Source organism: Leptinotarsa decemlineata, unplaced genomic scaffold (genome assembly GCF_025532065.1).
Source record: "Leptinotarsa decemlineata unplaced genomic scaffold, Ldec_3_MD MMD2_tig00004677_RagTag_RagTag, whole genome shotgun sequence".
In the NCBI taxonomy this organism is placed as follows: domain Eukaryota; kingdom Metazoa; phylum Arthropoda; class Insecta; order Coleoptera; family Chrysomelidae; genus Leptinotarsa; species Leptinotarsa decemlineata.
In genome coordinates, this window is record NW_027412610.1 from 308642 (window position 1) to 325663 (window position 17022).

General features: G+C 31.0%; 1 protein-coding gene and 1 long non-coding RNA gene across 3 annotated transcripts in view; one reads left to right on the top strand and one right to left on the bottom strand.

Annotated features, from left to right (window-relative positions):
* Nucleotides 1–6662: 6662 nt before the first annotated feature.
* LOC141484139 (uncharacterized) lies at nucleotides 6663–16190 on the top strand. Of its 2 annotated transcripts, XR_012466496.1 has the most exons (3): nucleotides 6663–7488; nucleotides 12413–15606; nucleotides 15662–16190. It is a non-coding gene; the product is annotated as an uncharacterized lncRNA (long non-coding RNA). The 2 variants fall into 2 exon arrangements; XR_012466495.1 differs by lacking the exon at nucleotides 6663–7488 and having other exon boundaries at nucleotides 12317–15606.
* The window catches only part of LOC111509285 (unconventional myosin-IXb), a 263644-nt gene continuing 255544 nt past the window's right edge, over nucleotides 8923–17022 (bottom strand). Inside the window, 2 exon segments of the mRNA XM_074179210.1 lie at nucleotides 8923–12170; nucleotides 12173–12317. Coding sequence (XP_074035311.1) covers nucleotides 11530–12170; nucleotides 12173–12317 — 786 coding nt within the window. The 3' untranslated portion in view covers nucleotides 8923–11529.

Consider the following 17022-nt stretch of genomic DNA (forward strand, 5'->3'; position numbering starts at 1 on the left):
GTGCAACTTTTGCGGCACGTGTATTTTCAAAATTGAATAAATAATGGAAAAAAATTGTCTTCTGGGTTGTTTTTATAATTTTTATAACTTTAAAAAAAAATTGAGCCAAGTTGCGTATTTGTTTATAACAATTTATTGAATAGATAAACAATGAAATTGTTTATCTACTCAATAAACAATGACAATGAAATTGTTAATGGAATCTTTTTTGTTATTTTGTAGAGAACTGTTAATTATGATTTTAGAAAAAAAAGTCTTAACTAATAATTTGAACAGTAGATATATATAAAAAACGATTTAAACAATTATTATTAGGATTTTTTTTTAATTATAATTGACAATTCTCTATAAAGTTGCAATTTGTTTTTCAAATATTGAAATAGGCCATTTTTTTATAAAAAAATATAAACAAATTATTTATTTCAGTTTATAAATGTCTTTTATCGACATAAGAACGATAAAATAATGATAAATGAGAAAAAAAATGTTCACAACATAATTGTGGTTTTTCTTTCTTTGTTTATTAAAAAAAAAATATTATAAAAAAAGTATTAAAATTTTCAGAACTTTTATAATGCAATCTTCTTTTGTATGTATCTAAGAAGGTCTCCACGGAGCGAAATAATTGCACGGTAATTATTAAAATATTTATTTTACTTTGAACAATAAAGGAAGTTCTACAAAATTTTGTATTAACAAATTATTGTCCAAATTATTGAATAATTAACTTTAATGAAAAATTCCAACGTGAATCGGTTCTCTACTAAAATTATATCATAAATATTTTTAAATTTTTCTATTCACTTTAAGTACCTTAAAAAAAATATTTTCAAGTTACGTACTCGCTTAGAGGCCTTGCGCGCAAACTAAAAATGGCGGGCGGACGGCTATTTTCAGCGTTAAATTAAAATTATAAATTTTGGAGATACCGTTTCGGAAGTCGGAACTTTTTTTCAGTAAATTTCCTCCTCTTCAAAATTCAAAAATATTAATAGTTTACGAACTATTAACAACAAAACCGAACACTGCTTTGTAGGGTCTTCATTTGTTTATAACTTTTAGAATTTGTATGAACTATTTTTTTTTGTTTCACGATGATCTAGACAATATTCCGAATCGAATGAGCCTAACCACTTAATTTTACTAAAAGTATGTCCATTCAATACGAATCTAAACTTAAAGCCCAGACTAAATGATTGATTACAGTTGATATCAATGGTTGTTAAATTAAAGGGACTTGTTGTCTCTTTAATGGACCTGTATTCGAATGTGAAATTACTGATTCAACTCATTCTATTCCATTTGTTGTTTTCGTTTTGGCATCAGCGACGTTCGAGAAAAATATGTAGTCATAGGCAGATTCGAATTCAAGATCTGCTGGTACAGTATTGCTGTGCCGTTTCACCACTTGTATTAGCTGTAATTTTTGATAATTACATCAGTTGAGTATGTTGAATTTTCCACTTCAAAGAATGCTTGAGTTTTGAATAATTGATCGAATATATTTTTACTGGTTTTATCGCTCTTGATGAAGAGCTAAATGAAAAATTCAGCTCAATTAAAATCTCCTTCGAAAATGTTCAATTTTATCCACAAAACTGTTTCCCACACACAGAAATATTGTCAAACTCGATGTAGGATGCTAACGTCGAAGTAGGGAAGCGCAGAAGGGCCACATATTTTTATTATTTGTTTCTTGGAAATTACGACTTCAATCTCGAAATTTCGACTTTTATCTCAAGATTTCAACTCTCTCTCTCTCTCGAAATTTCGAGAAATCTCGTAATTTCGAAATTACGACTTCAAACACGAAATTTCGAGTTTCGAGATTCAAAGTCGTAATTTCCAAGAAATACGCTTCCGTATCGAAGTTTGCTTGGTTTTTGAATAAAAGTTTAAAAATTTAAGTTTTTAACTCACACACGTATTTTTTATCAATTTTTTTTTAAACGCCATTGTTAACATCATTTATCTCGAAAATCTGAATAGAAATTAGTAGTTTTTGAACTTCGACTTCGAAATAACTCTCTTATACTACAAAAACGTGTCGCAGATAGTAATCTGTTTATTTTTCTTTGCCAGTGAAAAAGTGAAAGTGTCAAAGCTCTCATTCATGAAAATGACACTTTTCATCGGTACAGATAAATGGACAGCACAGTATCATTTTTTATAGTAAAAAAGGTAAACTTCGATGTCGAAGTTTAGAAAATACCACTTCTTATTTAGATTTTTGATATCAATGAAGTGAAAATTGGCATATAATAAAAGTCAGTAAAGAGTTCGTTGATAAGTGAAAAATTTCAATTATTGACTTTTATTTAAAAACTGAAAAAATTTCGTCATTAGTTTCTCTTTATATAGAGTTGTTTGACCATAATACCACCATATTCAAATAAAAATGGCCATATGTGCTATATCGTTGAAAAGAAAATTTTATTTCTGATCAAATGGTTGAAAAAAATATACAGTCCTATTGGAAATTATTGACTTGTGAAGATTTTCACGAGGTTTATTATATAAAATATCAGCTTCGAAGAACTCCGAATTTCAAATTTCTTACTACATAAACAATTGAATGGCGCCGTGTATAATGATTTCGTTGTCACCTGGTATAGCAACTTCACAAGGGAAATCGACACGCCCACTTTCTATTCATAGTCTAGTTCACATGTACCATTTTTTTTAAATAGGAAAATTAAAGTTGTGCATTGAAAAGAAAAGGGATTTTTTTATGAACAACAATAAAAATAAATAATAGAGCTAGAACTCAAATGAAAAGGTGAAATTGTTAATGAATAAATAATAAATAAGAAAGACTTGAAGCATTATTGTCATATCTGTAATACTTTAAAGAGTTATCATGATTTTATATACAAAAAAGCGGATGAAAAAGACAAATTCCAAGGAAAATTATATTAAAAGCAATATAAAAAATAGAAAAAAAAATTGAAAAATAAAACATATATGGCTACTTTTATTGCGCAATTGAGTATCAAAAAAAATAAATGGAAAAGGGTTTTAGTTAGTTATTTAACAGTTATTTATTAACTAACAAATGCATAATTGATGAAAAAATTGGGATGCAATTTTTTTTATCGCGGATTATTGTTCATTGATGTATTCCAAAACTACATGAATTTTTTCATTCCTTAATTTTCATATTCATTATCTTGAAAAAAAATTTGTTGTGTCAGATTGACGCCCCGCGCGCGAAAGTCAGGCTACTCGTTTTTTGCTCTAGTTTCAGGGCTCTGTAAAAATGACAACTAGTAGAGGTACTGCTCCGGGAGTCAAAACTTTTTTTTAAGCATATTTGATGATCCTTTTTTATCTGTTTTTAAAATTCGAAAATTTTGAGTGCTGTTCGAGATATTCAGAAAAAACCAAACCTAAATTTTTTTAAACTAATTTGTTTATGACTTTCGTAATTTATTTTAGTGCCTTTTCGAACTTATCTTCAAACTTTCTGCGTGACAATGTGAATCGAATGACACCTTGATCGTAATTTTCGGAGACTAAGTATATAAAAATTTTAGAAGAAAATGGTACATGTGAACTAAACTATTGATCTCATTCCTGCCAAGTCCCTTGGTACTCTCATATTTTGGAATCCACAACCGGTCTAAAACCTCGTTATTATTTTTCACCATATTCAAAATTTATGTTTTTCTGTCCACCATGAAAATTGTATTTGTGAAACTGAAATACTCAAAACATGAACAACATGTATATTTTAGTTTATTTTGATCAATACTAACTTGAATTACGAAGTAGTTTCCACGACGCAACAATCAAACTTTCATGAATCTTCGCTAATATACATACCTCTTATCCACCTTGCATCCAGTTGTTTCACATGTGAAAAACTCGGCAACGTTTAATGGGCCTCACTTTGCCTTTATGATGAATGATTACGTGTATATATGTCCTCACATTGCTAGGATCTTTGAAAAATATATACGGACCTCACTTCACTAGGAGAATACTACAGTCCTCACTCTGTAGATGTATATTGAAGAATTTTTTTTCTATTCAGATTTTTAGGAGTATATTTTCCATTTTTCAATTGGAAAACAGAGGCCGCGGCTAGGTTAAATGTTAGAACATTCCCAGTCAACTCCTTCACCCGGTCCTCACTTGGTTAGGACTGAACTGTGTCCTCACTTTGATAGCTGGCGGTATATATACCTACACCAGATTTACATAATGCACAAAGTTATTACTCCCTTAAGCTTTGGACTTATAACTTAAGTATCCAAGATGCGACTTGTGACAAAAGATTCTGCATGATGTGGGATGAAAGCGTAGCCGGACGAAGAGGAAATGAAGTCGCCTCATGTCTCAAAAAAGGGTTGAACAGAATATTTCGGATGGAATCAAGGAAATGACAATTTGGTCGGACAACTGTCCAAGCCAAAATCGAAACATCTTAATGATCATGTGTTATTTTTTATCCTGCGGATTAAGCCTAACATTACTGTTGTAAATCACAAGTTTTCAGCAAGGGGACATACACACTTGGAGGCTGATGCTGTCCACTCCATTATAGAGCGTGAAAGAAAAAAACTTCCACAATTTCAAATAATAACCCCTTGGGATTGGCAGCAGATGGTCCGATTGTGTGGAACAAAAAAACAATTCACTGTAGTCAACATGGAATGTTTTGACTTTGAAGACTTTAAACATCTATTCGAAGGATCTACTGAACTGTATATCAACAAGAAAACAGACAGTGCAGGCAACGATTTTCTTATATCTCATGCAGTTCACTTGAAAGTTAGAAGAAGTAACCCTGGAATTCTCTACTACAAATCTGATTTCAGTAAGTGTTTTTCTGAAGTTGACTTTCGCAGAAAAAACAAACCAAATGACTACACTCCTCTACTTATTCCACCGATTAGAGAGGGTCATAAACAAATTTCAGCGAAAAAGTACAGTCATTTACAAAAACTTCTAAAATGGGTACCTAGAAGGTTCCATGACTATTACAAAAATTTGGAATATGGGCAAAACGAAGATGAGTGATGAAAAAGAACAATAATTGTTTTTATTTTGCAACCAAAGTATTTTAAGTTATGTAATGTAATATGTTAAAAAATAAATTATATAGTAAATACATCTGAATTTATCTGAATGTTATGTCCAAGGAAATTGTGTTAAGTCCATACGTTCGTACTCAACATACATGTCAAATCCATAAAATTTAATTTTTGTCTATACAAAACTATGTTAAGTCACATAAATCAAAAACAAAAAACAAAACCGAAATTTTCAGTTATGCTACTTAATATCAAGCCTAAAACTTATTGAATTATGAAATAGTTGCCAAACTTAGTGAATTTAGTGTTTCAAAATTTTAAAAAGTCTAATACGGACTTACTTAAGCTCTACTGAAAAACTAACTTTTTGGACTTAACATACTCTGGTTCTGGGGTACAGAAGATATATATATATATATATATATATATATATATATATATATATATATATATATATAAAAATATAGATATTATTGAGTGTGTATGATATAAATCATAAGGAGGAAATTCGTGGACAACAACCGGTTACCAAAAATGGAAAAAAAAAACATCACATATGCACGGTGTCACCAACAGGAGCCAACCGCACATTTGTGGTTTCAATTAGAAGACTCAGCATTCCCAGGCATCATCTAACATCACCACGTAGGCAGCTATAGCTACCTGCGCGACTTCCGGGTCCAGGATATAGATACAGAGATATAGATATTATTGAGTGTGTATGATATAAATCAAAAGGAGGAAATTCGTGGACATGACACTCAAGAAATATGGAGGCAAACCGCGGACACGTGTTTCTGGCTATTGGCCTCATCAGCGCGGTGCAGCCAATTGCAAAGGTGGACAACAACTGGTTACCAAAAATGGAAAAAAAACATCACATATGCACGGTGTCACCAACAGGAGCCAACCGCACATTTGTGGTTTCAATTAGAAGACCCAGCATTCCCAGGCATCATCTAACATCACCACGTAGGCAGCTATAGCTACCTGCGTGACTTCCGGGTCCAGGATATAGATACAGAGATATAGATATTATTGAGTATGTATGATATAAATCAAAAGGAGGAAATTCGTGGACATGACACTCAAGAAATATGGAGGCAAACCGCGGACACGTGTTTCTGGCTATTGGCCTCATCAGAGCGGTACAGCCAATTGCAAAGGTGGACAACAATTGGTTACCAAAAATGGAAAAAAAACATCACATATGCACGGTGTCACCAACAGGAGCCAACCGCACATTTGTGGTTTCAATTAGAAGACCCAGCATTCCCAGGCATCATCTAACATCACCACGTAGGCAGCTATAGCTACCTGCGTGACTTCCGGGTCCAGGATATAGATACAGAGATATAGATATTATTGAGTGTGTATGATATAAATCAAAAGGAGGAAATTCGTGGACATGACACTCAAGAAATATGGAGGCCTCATCAGCGTGGTTTGCCTGATGTTGGCAAACATCAGGCAAATACCAATATATATATATATATATATATATATATATATATATATATATATATATATATATTGGTATGATATTTATTGTTTATAAGAATCTTGTCCAATGAGACTAGTTAATAAGTTTGTTCATTTAAAATTTAGGTTAGATATGTTACCTCAGTTAGAAATTTCTTATCTTTTGTTCTCAGTAAAATGGTTACACACACAATGTAACAACTAAATCATTCCTTAGTTGGTTTCCATTGAAATTCAAATGTCACAATCCAGTATTTGAAAAATCAGTAACCAGATATATATTTGCCTGAGATACAAAAACAAATTAATAAAAACATTTAAATCAATATTAGAAAACAAAACAACATTACAATTTATTCAAATTATCCAAATCTATATTTTGAAAGAGTTTCAATTTGTGAAAGGAAAAACACTCAGTATATGAAAAAACCATGTAGCTGAAATATTGTCTAGCCTATTAGGTGAGAGAATTGGAGAGGAGCTCATGAATTTTGCCAAATGCAAATTTCAAAAATTAATTTTGTAAAATACAGAACATGAATTGTTATAAAACAACCAATATTGTAAATATTAGATATTAGAGTTTGTTTATGAGTACAAATGGTAAATAAACTAAGTGTAGTTTGAGTGAAGTGCCAAAATTTACAAATCAGAAGGTTTTGACAGCATCTAGAATTTTCGAAAATTGGTTGCCAAGGAGATGGGGAGTTTGTTGAAAGGGGAAGCCAAAGGAGTCGATGATCAACGCTAGAACGAGTAGCACGTACAATTTTTGAAAGTTTGAAAATTGAATTAAAATTGAGATTTGATAAATCAAACTTATTAAAATACATATAGATTCAATTATAAATAAAAATATATATTGGAAAGCAGACAATTGAACTTACCATAGTATCAATTGGAAAAATTGGAGTAGAAAGAAGAAACATCCAGATCAATTCACTGCACCAAAAAGGAAAAATTCAAGGTATTTAGAAACCATTTATAAAACTCAAACAGCCATCACTGAAGCTGTTTGCTGATAGAAGGAATCTAGGAGAGACATTTCAATTTCTCAGTGTTTGAAAACTCACTGAATATTCATTCACCATTTTAAAACACATTGAGAACGATAACCGTTTGTAAAATTGATATTAATGATTAATTTATAAACATTCACTGAGCAGCCATTTTAGTAATCTGTCATAAGGCAGAGAACATTGTAGCATTTTAATTTCAACAAGGTTATACCACAGAACAGCAATTATTATAGAGTGGTACTTTGTGGTGTAATTCTGTTCATGATTTAAAATTTAAGATATTTTTCGCGGGTGTAGGTAGGTTAAGGTTAAGGTTGATTTTATTAGTGCCATAATTTTGGAATTCAATATTATATTTATTATCCTTTTTTGAAAATTTATTTGGCACAATATTTTTGAAAACAAACAAAACCTTTCCAAGAACTCTACCTGTAGAGAGAGAGAGATAGGGCGGTGCATGCTTATAGAAATCCGACTGAGCTAATCATGGTAAGAAATATCTGTAAAATAAGGTATCTACCTGAAGAATAATATTGAATTTGATTAAACAAACAATAAAAATGAAAACTCTAAAAATAAAATTCAAATAAAAAAAAAATTAATACAATAACAAATTATTCATTATTAATTATCAACATCACATCAAGTGTTTTAGAATTAATTGTTGAACTACACTTTTGCCTTATATCACTAAATTAATCCTTAGAAGCTACACATTTACTTTAATCATCTACCTTTGTAATCTCGAGAACATGGCTATCGCAGCATTACTAGAGATTAAACGACTTACCTAAGGAAGTTCAATTCTCAATTATATGAGATAGCCACACCCGAAGAGATCACAACCCACCCTCCTCGGATTCTCAATATTAACCCCTATATGTACCTATCCAAGGATAAGCAAAAAACTATAATGGATTGAAGCAGGCCTCGGATAGCACTGATAAGTTTTTGAACGACTTTAAACATTACACACAGGATCAGGCCGACATGAACAACTACCATTGTGATCTCTTCAGACGTGGCCAATTCATATAATTGAGAATTGAACTTCCTTAGGTAAGACGTTTAATCTCTACGTATGTCTGAATTCTACTTGTTTGTACCAGTTTTATTTATAGTCATCAGCCATAAATGTATAAATATACATAATATGGTTAAATAAACTACTACTACTACATGAATATTACTGGAGTTTTTTCCCAACACCAAATCGTTATTTTTAACACCTCGACACGTGTTTCGATCACCAAGTGATCATCTTCAAAATAACGATTTGGTGTTGGGAAAAAACTCCAATAATATTCATTACTACACCAAAGGTTCCAAACAGTGCATCATAAGTACTATTACTACCCTTTTTGCACTTCAGAAAAACAACATTATTGAATACTTCTTTATTTACAAATTATGTGTCATATTTATAGATTGATATAAACAATTCTGTCATTATTGTTAACATTTGGTATAGTTATTAATTTAGATATTCACTTAACAAACATTTATATGAAAAAGAAACTCAGTCACTGAATACCCCTTGTATTAGGGTGTGGTCAGTATTTTAAAAATCTATCGAAGATTGTATATAATGTCACCAAAATCAAATAGAGAAACGAAAACTAATTTGAAAAATATTATAAATATATTTGAGCATATGAACGGAGACAGATGTGGCAACAATGCAAATATTTAGGACCCGGGAATGCTGTCATTTGAGCTTGTGAAAACAGTTGGATAAAAATTTTGGAATGGCAATAAATAATTATTAATACTTGAAACTGTTTTACTTACAGTCAAAAAAAATGAAACGTAGAAAATTCATGGCTAAAAAATAGTTAGTAAATTAAACACTAATGAAACTTAAAATTAAAGCAGAATCATTGGGGACTGCTTTGATCAGAAAGAAAATGAATGAAAAATGGTTGCATTAGATATATGAATGAATAAATTCATGCTGATTATTATTTTTAGTAAACAAATCAACAGTTGAAAACAAAAAATTAACTATCAACAGGAAAAGTAAAGATATGAACAAATGATGGTTGAACAGTCTGAAACAAATCAAATAACAAATTTGGCACTATAACACATTGCATGGAGATAAATAACATTTGAATTTTCAATTAAAACATTTGATTAAATTTTCACAAAAATTACATATTTATAACACTTGATAATTTATTTATTGAAAAACAATACATGCAAGTAGAGGTTTGAATTCTTCCTCAATAACAACTTTGTTAAATACTAAACATTTTTCAACAATATTTAATATTGCTTCGAATTTGAACAAATTCACCATTTGATTGGTCGAAAAATATAAAAAAAGATAAGAGACAATCGAGAATTACTGATTTATAATTCAGGAGTTACATTGAATAATGCCGATTTAGGATTAACTTAAAAGAGTTAATTTTATACAATTCACATCTCAAAGATTATCAAGTAAAAGTGATATAAGCCTGTAATTTTTTAAATTGATTTGAAATAACTTAAATATTCATACAAACTTTGTGATTGAAAGGCTATTATTGAATTTTTTTTTTCACGCCTGTATTTTTTATTTGAATAACATTTTTTACTTGAGTTTTTGTTTGTCAAATAAAGGATAACTGATAAAGCAAATACAATTTATGATTTGACGAAAGCCAGATATTGTTTTGCGAGAAAACATGTATGTGAGGAATTATCTTTTGTGCAGAATCAAAAAATACATATTTCCTAATTTGGAATCCAAATATTTTATTCTTAGTCAGCCACTTCATTATCAGAAATGTCGCAAATGTTCAAAAAATAAATTTTTGGTATTTGTGTCTCTTAATGGTCTGAGAATTTTCAAACATTTGTTTCAAATCTGTAAAAAAGTGGTTTGGAACAAGGAAATCACTTATTCCTTAGACGAAAGTCTTTATAAGCGTTTTTAGTTACAGTGCAACACCTTGTCTAACATATCGAAATGTTTTAATCAAATCACAGGAATGACATTGCAGAGAAAAATAATTAGTTATAATGATGAATATTTTACAAATTTGTGGTTTGATAAAGTCATAGTAGAGTGCAAAAAAATTGTTTAGTGAAGAATCCTTCTTTTCGGTTCAATTTGTAGAATTCAACAAAAGACATAGACCAGAGTTTCCTAACTTTTTCATTTTTTTAAATATACATATATAGAAAACACTTTACCACAATTATCAAAAGATTATTTCACCATTATATTTAAAGGGAGAATAATTCATTTCAATATGTAACTCAAGGTGTCCATACTCGAACTTATAATTATTACATCATTCTCTACAATTGGTAAATGACCATTACCCTGCCTCTTATAGTACAAATTTTTTGACATCACAACTGTTCTTTCTTAACAAGAAATGAGAATCTCCATTAAAAGTGATTGATTACTATATCCTTAAAAATATATAGAAATTCGAAACAACTACTTTTGCTGATATTTCATGAACTTCAGTGGGAGCATTAATAAATCTTTTTCAAGACATTTATTTTTCAGTCATAAGTATTGATTTCGTTTAAAAAATTGAAAGCCTATTAGTTCAACAATTAATAAAATTGTCAATGTGAATATGAAGGATTTCAACAGTGAAAAACAGGGCTAGAGACAGAGATAAGAATATTGGATGAATCCATCTAGGAGGCACATTTGAAATAAAGATATGATTATTTCTTGTCACAATGCTTTGTCTCTGAAGTAATTTTCAACTGTATAAACATCCCATATTTTCAAACTACACTTTCGAATGGAGTCCTATTTCTCGTATTGATTCACCTAAATATGCAGTTACACAGAAATACACACTCGTCATAGACTGTCATGGCTTCTTATACAAACAACAATAATATATCACTTGACTGAAGAATCATGTCAACAAGGAGAAAAAATATAATACAAGAGGAAATTCTTAGGTGTGCTATCACACAATAATTTAAAAAATATAAATTTCATTTTAATACCTAGAGTATGTACACTTATTTTACACCATTATGGGATCGTCACAATTGTCCATGCATGTTGCTTCGCTTGACAACTGCCGCCTCAATGTGGGCCCAGTTGAAATTGATCTCACTATAGGTCTAGGTCTTTTGTCCGCTATGCACGATAAATCGTCGAGGCTTCCATCACCATCAGTGGACAACATATCATCGTCTGAAGTAGCATGTGTAAGTGTGGGCAGCGTTGATGTTAAATGTTCTTTTTCTTTCTGAATCTCCTGAATGTGATCTTCAAGAAGATGTTCCTCTTCATCAGTTTGTTGCTCCATAGTTTGCTGATTGGGAGGCAAAAGTTCGTCAGGAGTAAACACTTTAGAACTCCGCAAGCTTGATAGCCTGTTAGTTGCAGCTTGATGAGCAGTATCCAGAGTATCAATGTCATCTAAAGTACTGCGAATCTTTCTCAATTGCACTTTAATTATTGTTTCGATGCACTGAGTTTGACTTCCGATATCTATTAAACTTTCTTGGGCAGGAACAAGTTTATTTGTCCTTAAAACACAAGGTGCAAATACAATAGCTAAAGAAGCAGCACTCATTCTGTTAGTTTCTTCATGAAGTGCTATCCTAGCTAAATGAAACATTAATCGCTCCATCAAGTCATAGTTGGGAGGGGGGAGTTTTTCAGAATATCATAAAGGGTTGTTACGCGATCTGATTCCACATCCAAATTCGCAGCTGTGATAAAATTTTCGTAACATTCAAATGTAAGCAGAGGTTCCGGCATTTCTCGTAGAAAACTCTTCAGCACAGATGCTAGAACATGAACCTGAAATGAAAATCTTCATTATTTTCAATATATTTGAGAACAATAACATAAAGCAATTTATTTGAATCTAATTAAATATGTTTTGTTTTCAACAGTGGATGGAGTTAGAAAACTATTGTCTAAAAATGTAAAGATTTATTTGGCCTTTCACAGAAAGTTGAGGAGTCTGAGATGCCGCTGAAACTAGTATCAAAATTAAGGAAAAAGTGAAGAAAATCATAAACCACTAGAAGGTATCCTTCATTCCAGAAAAATAATTGGTTATTATGTAAAAAATATTTTTTCTAGTATTTCAAATCGAAATCCTTTCAATCTCATGTATTTTATTTAATATTTTCCTCAAATCTATTGATTATGTATTTTTCCTTTTTTAATTTTTTGGTCCAATTATGGAACTACAATAGATAACATTCATAAGGAACGTTACACAATGTGATACATGAAATATAGGTAATCCCAGCTACAGAAATTTTATTTGAATTGAAAAGGGAATATTTTTAGGAGAGACAAATTTTTGAGAAGTTTTTTCTTCCGGTTAGTATCTGAAAGGAACATTGGTATATACACTACATATATTTGTAGTTATTTTTTTATTCCTTTTTTTGAAAGTTTTCCACATTTTTTGTTCAATGATGAAGAAGTCTCCTAAAAATATTTGGGTTTTTTCTGATTGTACCAACATTTTTATCATACCCTTCATAGTGTCAACACAACACAAAATAAATTTAAAGATTAAAGCAGAGCTGTATTTATTCACTGTAATATTTGTATTAAATGTTGAAATGAGGTATCTACTTATATAATAATAATTTCTACTAAACCAATATTCAACTCGACCATTGTGATCTTTGTCTGGACTATTGCAGTTCTATTAAACGAATAGTTGAGTGATTAAAAATATATAGAAAGTTACATATGCAGGATTTTCAAAATTGATTGAGGTTCAAAATCGTTAAAATGTCCTGGAAGATATTTGAAGGTAATGAATGTATCTGTATATAACTGCTCATAGTCAAAGGTCGCAGTTCTAATTCAACTGAAGCGCGATTTCGTTTCACATAATTCATTGATGTATTGTGATCATTGTAAAGTTATTTTCCAGATGACCATGCTGAAGCTTCAGTGGGGGTGAAATGGGATTTTCTGTTGACCAGCTCATGCCTCCATACGAACAACAACCATCAAAGTTAGCTAAGAATTAACAAGGCTTTTCCTTTTAACACATCAGGCATTCCATTACACAGTGAACGATTTAGCATTCACAGTAGAGATTTACCGAATGGGTAAAACTGAGCACTTCATTAACCAGTCTTTTACTGCAGCTTTCACTACAAGAAAACTAGACAAAACCAGAGCTCAAAATTTGAGGTTTCTGTAGATCCTATAGAGATGCCACTTTTGTAAGGGGAGTTGTCCATGCCTATATATTTAAGTTTTTCTTTTAATTTCTTTGAAGAATTTCATCGCCAATTTTGCAGAATGATCTTCCAATGAATGATATGGATATTTTCTATATTCATTCTCATTTTTTAATGTTCACTTTCAAATGGTCTGTGAACTATTATTATTTTTAACATTATATGATGCATTATTCATCCTTTCAATTTATTGACCTGCTTGACAGTGAAATAAAATAACTGTATTTATTGATTTCTGGAATATGCAACGTTTCTCAGGAACTTCATATGGGCTTTGATTTGAGGGAAACAACTCTTTTGCAAGTCAGTACCAACTCATTTTCATTCAACAGTATTTTTCATTACTGGTCGACTACCGATTAAATACTGCGAGAACCGAAACGGGAGCTGGACATGAAAGTTGTAGGATCTGGTAAACCCACACTGGAAATATAAGTTTGTGATATCAAAACATCAACACAAGTATATAATAATTCCGTACTACAAAAATAGTAATGGTAATGAATGATAGATTTTGGCTTTCTACTTCTCCATCTTTACACAGAAAAACGTGGGAAATTTCCAAAGGAAGAAAACAATCAATTTGAAAATAAAGTTTTTGCAAAGATGTGTAGGTTGGGCATAGAAGTTACTTTCAGACACAAACGGAAAAGGACGAAATAGGAAAGTGTTTTTTGTATAATTCAATTTTTATATATAAGTAGTTATTTTGAGTAAGTTTTTTTTTCCAATTTGTTTCTGATAGCAACTTCTAGGCATTATCTACATATCTTTGTAAAAAGTTCATTTTGAAATTAATAGACCGGAAAAGTGTGACGTCGCTATTGGGTTGGTGGTCCTGGTTTGCTTCCTTCACACATACATCTCCATAAGAACATATTTATACTCCAGTATCTAGTGTTTTTGGAAATTCATCGAATATCGATAACATTTCTGCGAAGAACTTGATAATAATTATTATATAAAAAATTGAAACAGGTGATATCTATAAAATTCAAATAAAAACTTCTTGAAAATAATTGAGGTTATGTAATTCAACTGTTTAGTAGTGGATTTCTTGTGATATCAACTCTTGATTTCTTGTGATATCAACTCTTAATTTCTTATATGAATTCATCATTGTACAAAAAATGAGTGGAAACTATGTTATCAAGTTGTCAGCCAGTATACATTAGTTCATTGATGAGGAAAAACGGATATAAAGAGGAGAAAATTTAGTAGAATCAGGCCATGTTGAAAACATGATATTCAAATCTGAAATTAGGATTTTGAAGGGGTTTGTTCATGCTAGTATGTGTGATACAACATATAAAGTAGCGGCATGGTTAAGAAATTATATAGAAACAATTGAAATATTGGAAACACTCTTTTCAGATTAAATTCACTACTGAGTGGATGATTGAAAGTGCTGATTTTACTTGCCCGAGGGGACAGTTCATCTGCCATCACATGGCAGCTTTGGCAATATTTGGATACTATAATGAGCCTCTAACAGAAAAAGCTTGCACTTGGAGCATTGAAAAAGAAGCACCTTCAACATCTCAAGTGAAAAGAATAAAGCACTTGTATCCCGCGAAGGTCAACTAGGTCAACAGAGAGAGATTTGACTGCACAGTCAAGTGAACCTGAAGCAAATACTGAGAGTCTTGTTGTTGGCATCAAGGATGTAATATTCGAGACATACTTCAAGTTGATAAAAAGATGTAGATCTGTGAAAAACTGGATTCTGGAGGTGTCTAAACTAACAATTGGTCAAACTCGAAATGAAAAATGGCTAGTTTGTAGAAAACATCGTCTCACAGCCAGCAACTTTGGAGTAGTTTTGGGTGCTTGTAAGCGTTTTCCCAAATATTTATTCAAAAGATTGGCTGGTAGGTAGATGAATCAAAAAGTAATTGAAAATATAAACATTGAACCTTGTTTCAGGAGCATACAATTTAAAACATATTAAATATGTTCTATGGGATCGAGAACATGAAGCTGAAGGTATTGTTATTCGAACTGGGCTGTGGTTGCGTCAAGTGGATTTTTGGGAGTAAGCCCAGATGGATTAATACGAGGGGATGCTATTGTTGGGGTCGAAATGCCCATTCAAGTATAGGACTATGTCCATGATGGAAGAAAACAAATCATCCACAGAATATATTATATCTGCTGATAGTCCTGAATAGAAATCGTGACTATTTCTTCCAAGTACAAGGGCAAGTACTTCCCAAGAAGTTTCTCCTCGACCCAGTATGACCCAGGTGAGTGGGTCGAATAGACCCACTCACTTTAGCCCTAACCTAACCCCAAGGAGTTGTCATTTTTTAAATAAAAGTGAAGACTTCGAAAATAATATAAACACCTTAAAAAACTTCTACCTCATCCATTATGTCAAAACTATTGTTTTTTCAAAATTTTTATTCAATGTATGAATTGTAACAGTGTAGTACATAAATAAATGTAAAATATCTACTTAGATTTAGATTAAAATGAAATGATGGAAATAGTCTTTTTGATAATCTCAATATATATATATATATATATATATATATATATATATATATATATATATATATATATATATATATATATATATATATATATATGTATGTATGTTAACTCGAAGATTCTCACGGATAAAGTATGATGAGCTGTTTTCTCGTTGTGAAAATAATCCTTATGGGGAGCATATATATATAAATAAATAGATAAGTACTCTTTGATCATTCCCATATTGATTTCAATTTAAAAGCCACCGTATATACATATAATTTTTGTTATGTAACCCAAGTTTGTATTATATAAAAAAAAGGTAGTGTATTTCGTGCAGATTTTTAATTTATTGCAGAGCGCTTTACGCTTTCGACCTGAAAGGTCATCTTCAGTGCTTGCTCGTCAAATTAGCACATGAAATTCCATTAAAAAAAACGATATTTACAGTATGAACCAGATTAAATGGTTGGAAATAAACAAGTTACAAGGTAAAATACAGATATTATGAACAATTGCAATGTAAAACAGATTGAGATATTACATTTCACTTTACATGCTTATAGGAACTGTATGTTAATCTTTGTTTATCCATGTAAATTGATCTGACACATTTCAATTCGATGCAATCCAGTACTATGCGGCAGTTTGTAAAGATACTAAAACATGAGGGTAGACAGCATTTGTTTTTGTTCCTTGAAGGAGCATTTGTCATTAGTTGAGTTACCAAAACTTCAATGAGAGTGTAAATCCATGTATATAGAATATTAGATATTGCTGTGGAACTGCAATTGAAACGACATGCCAAATCA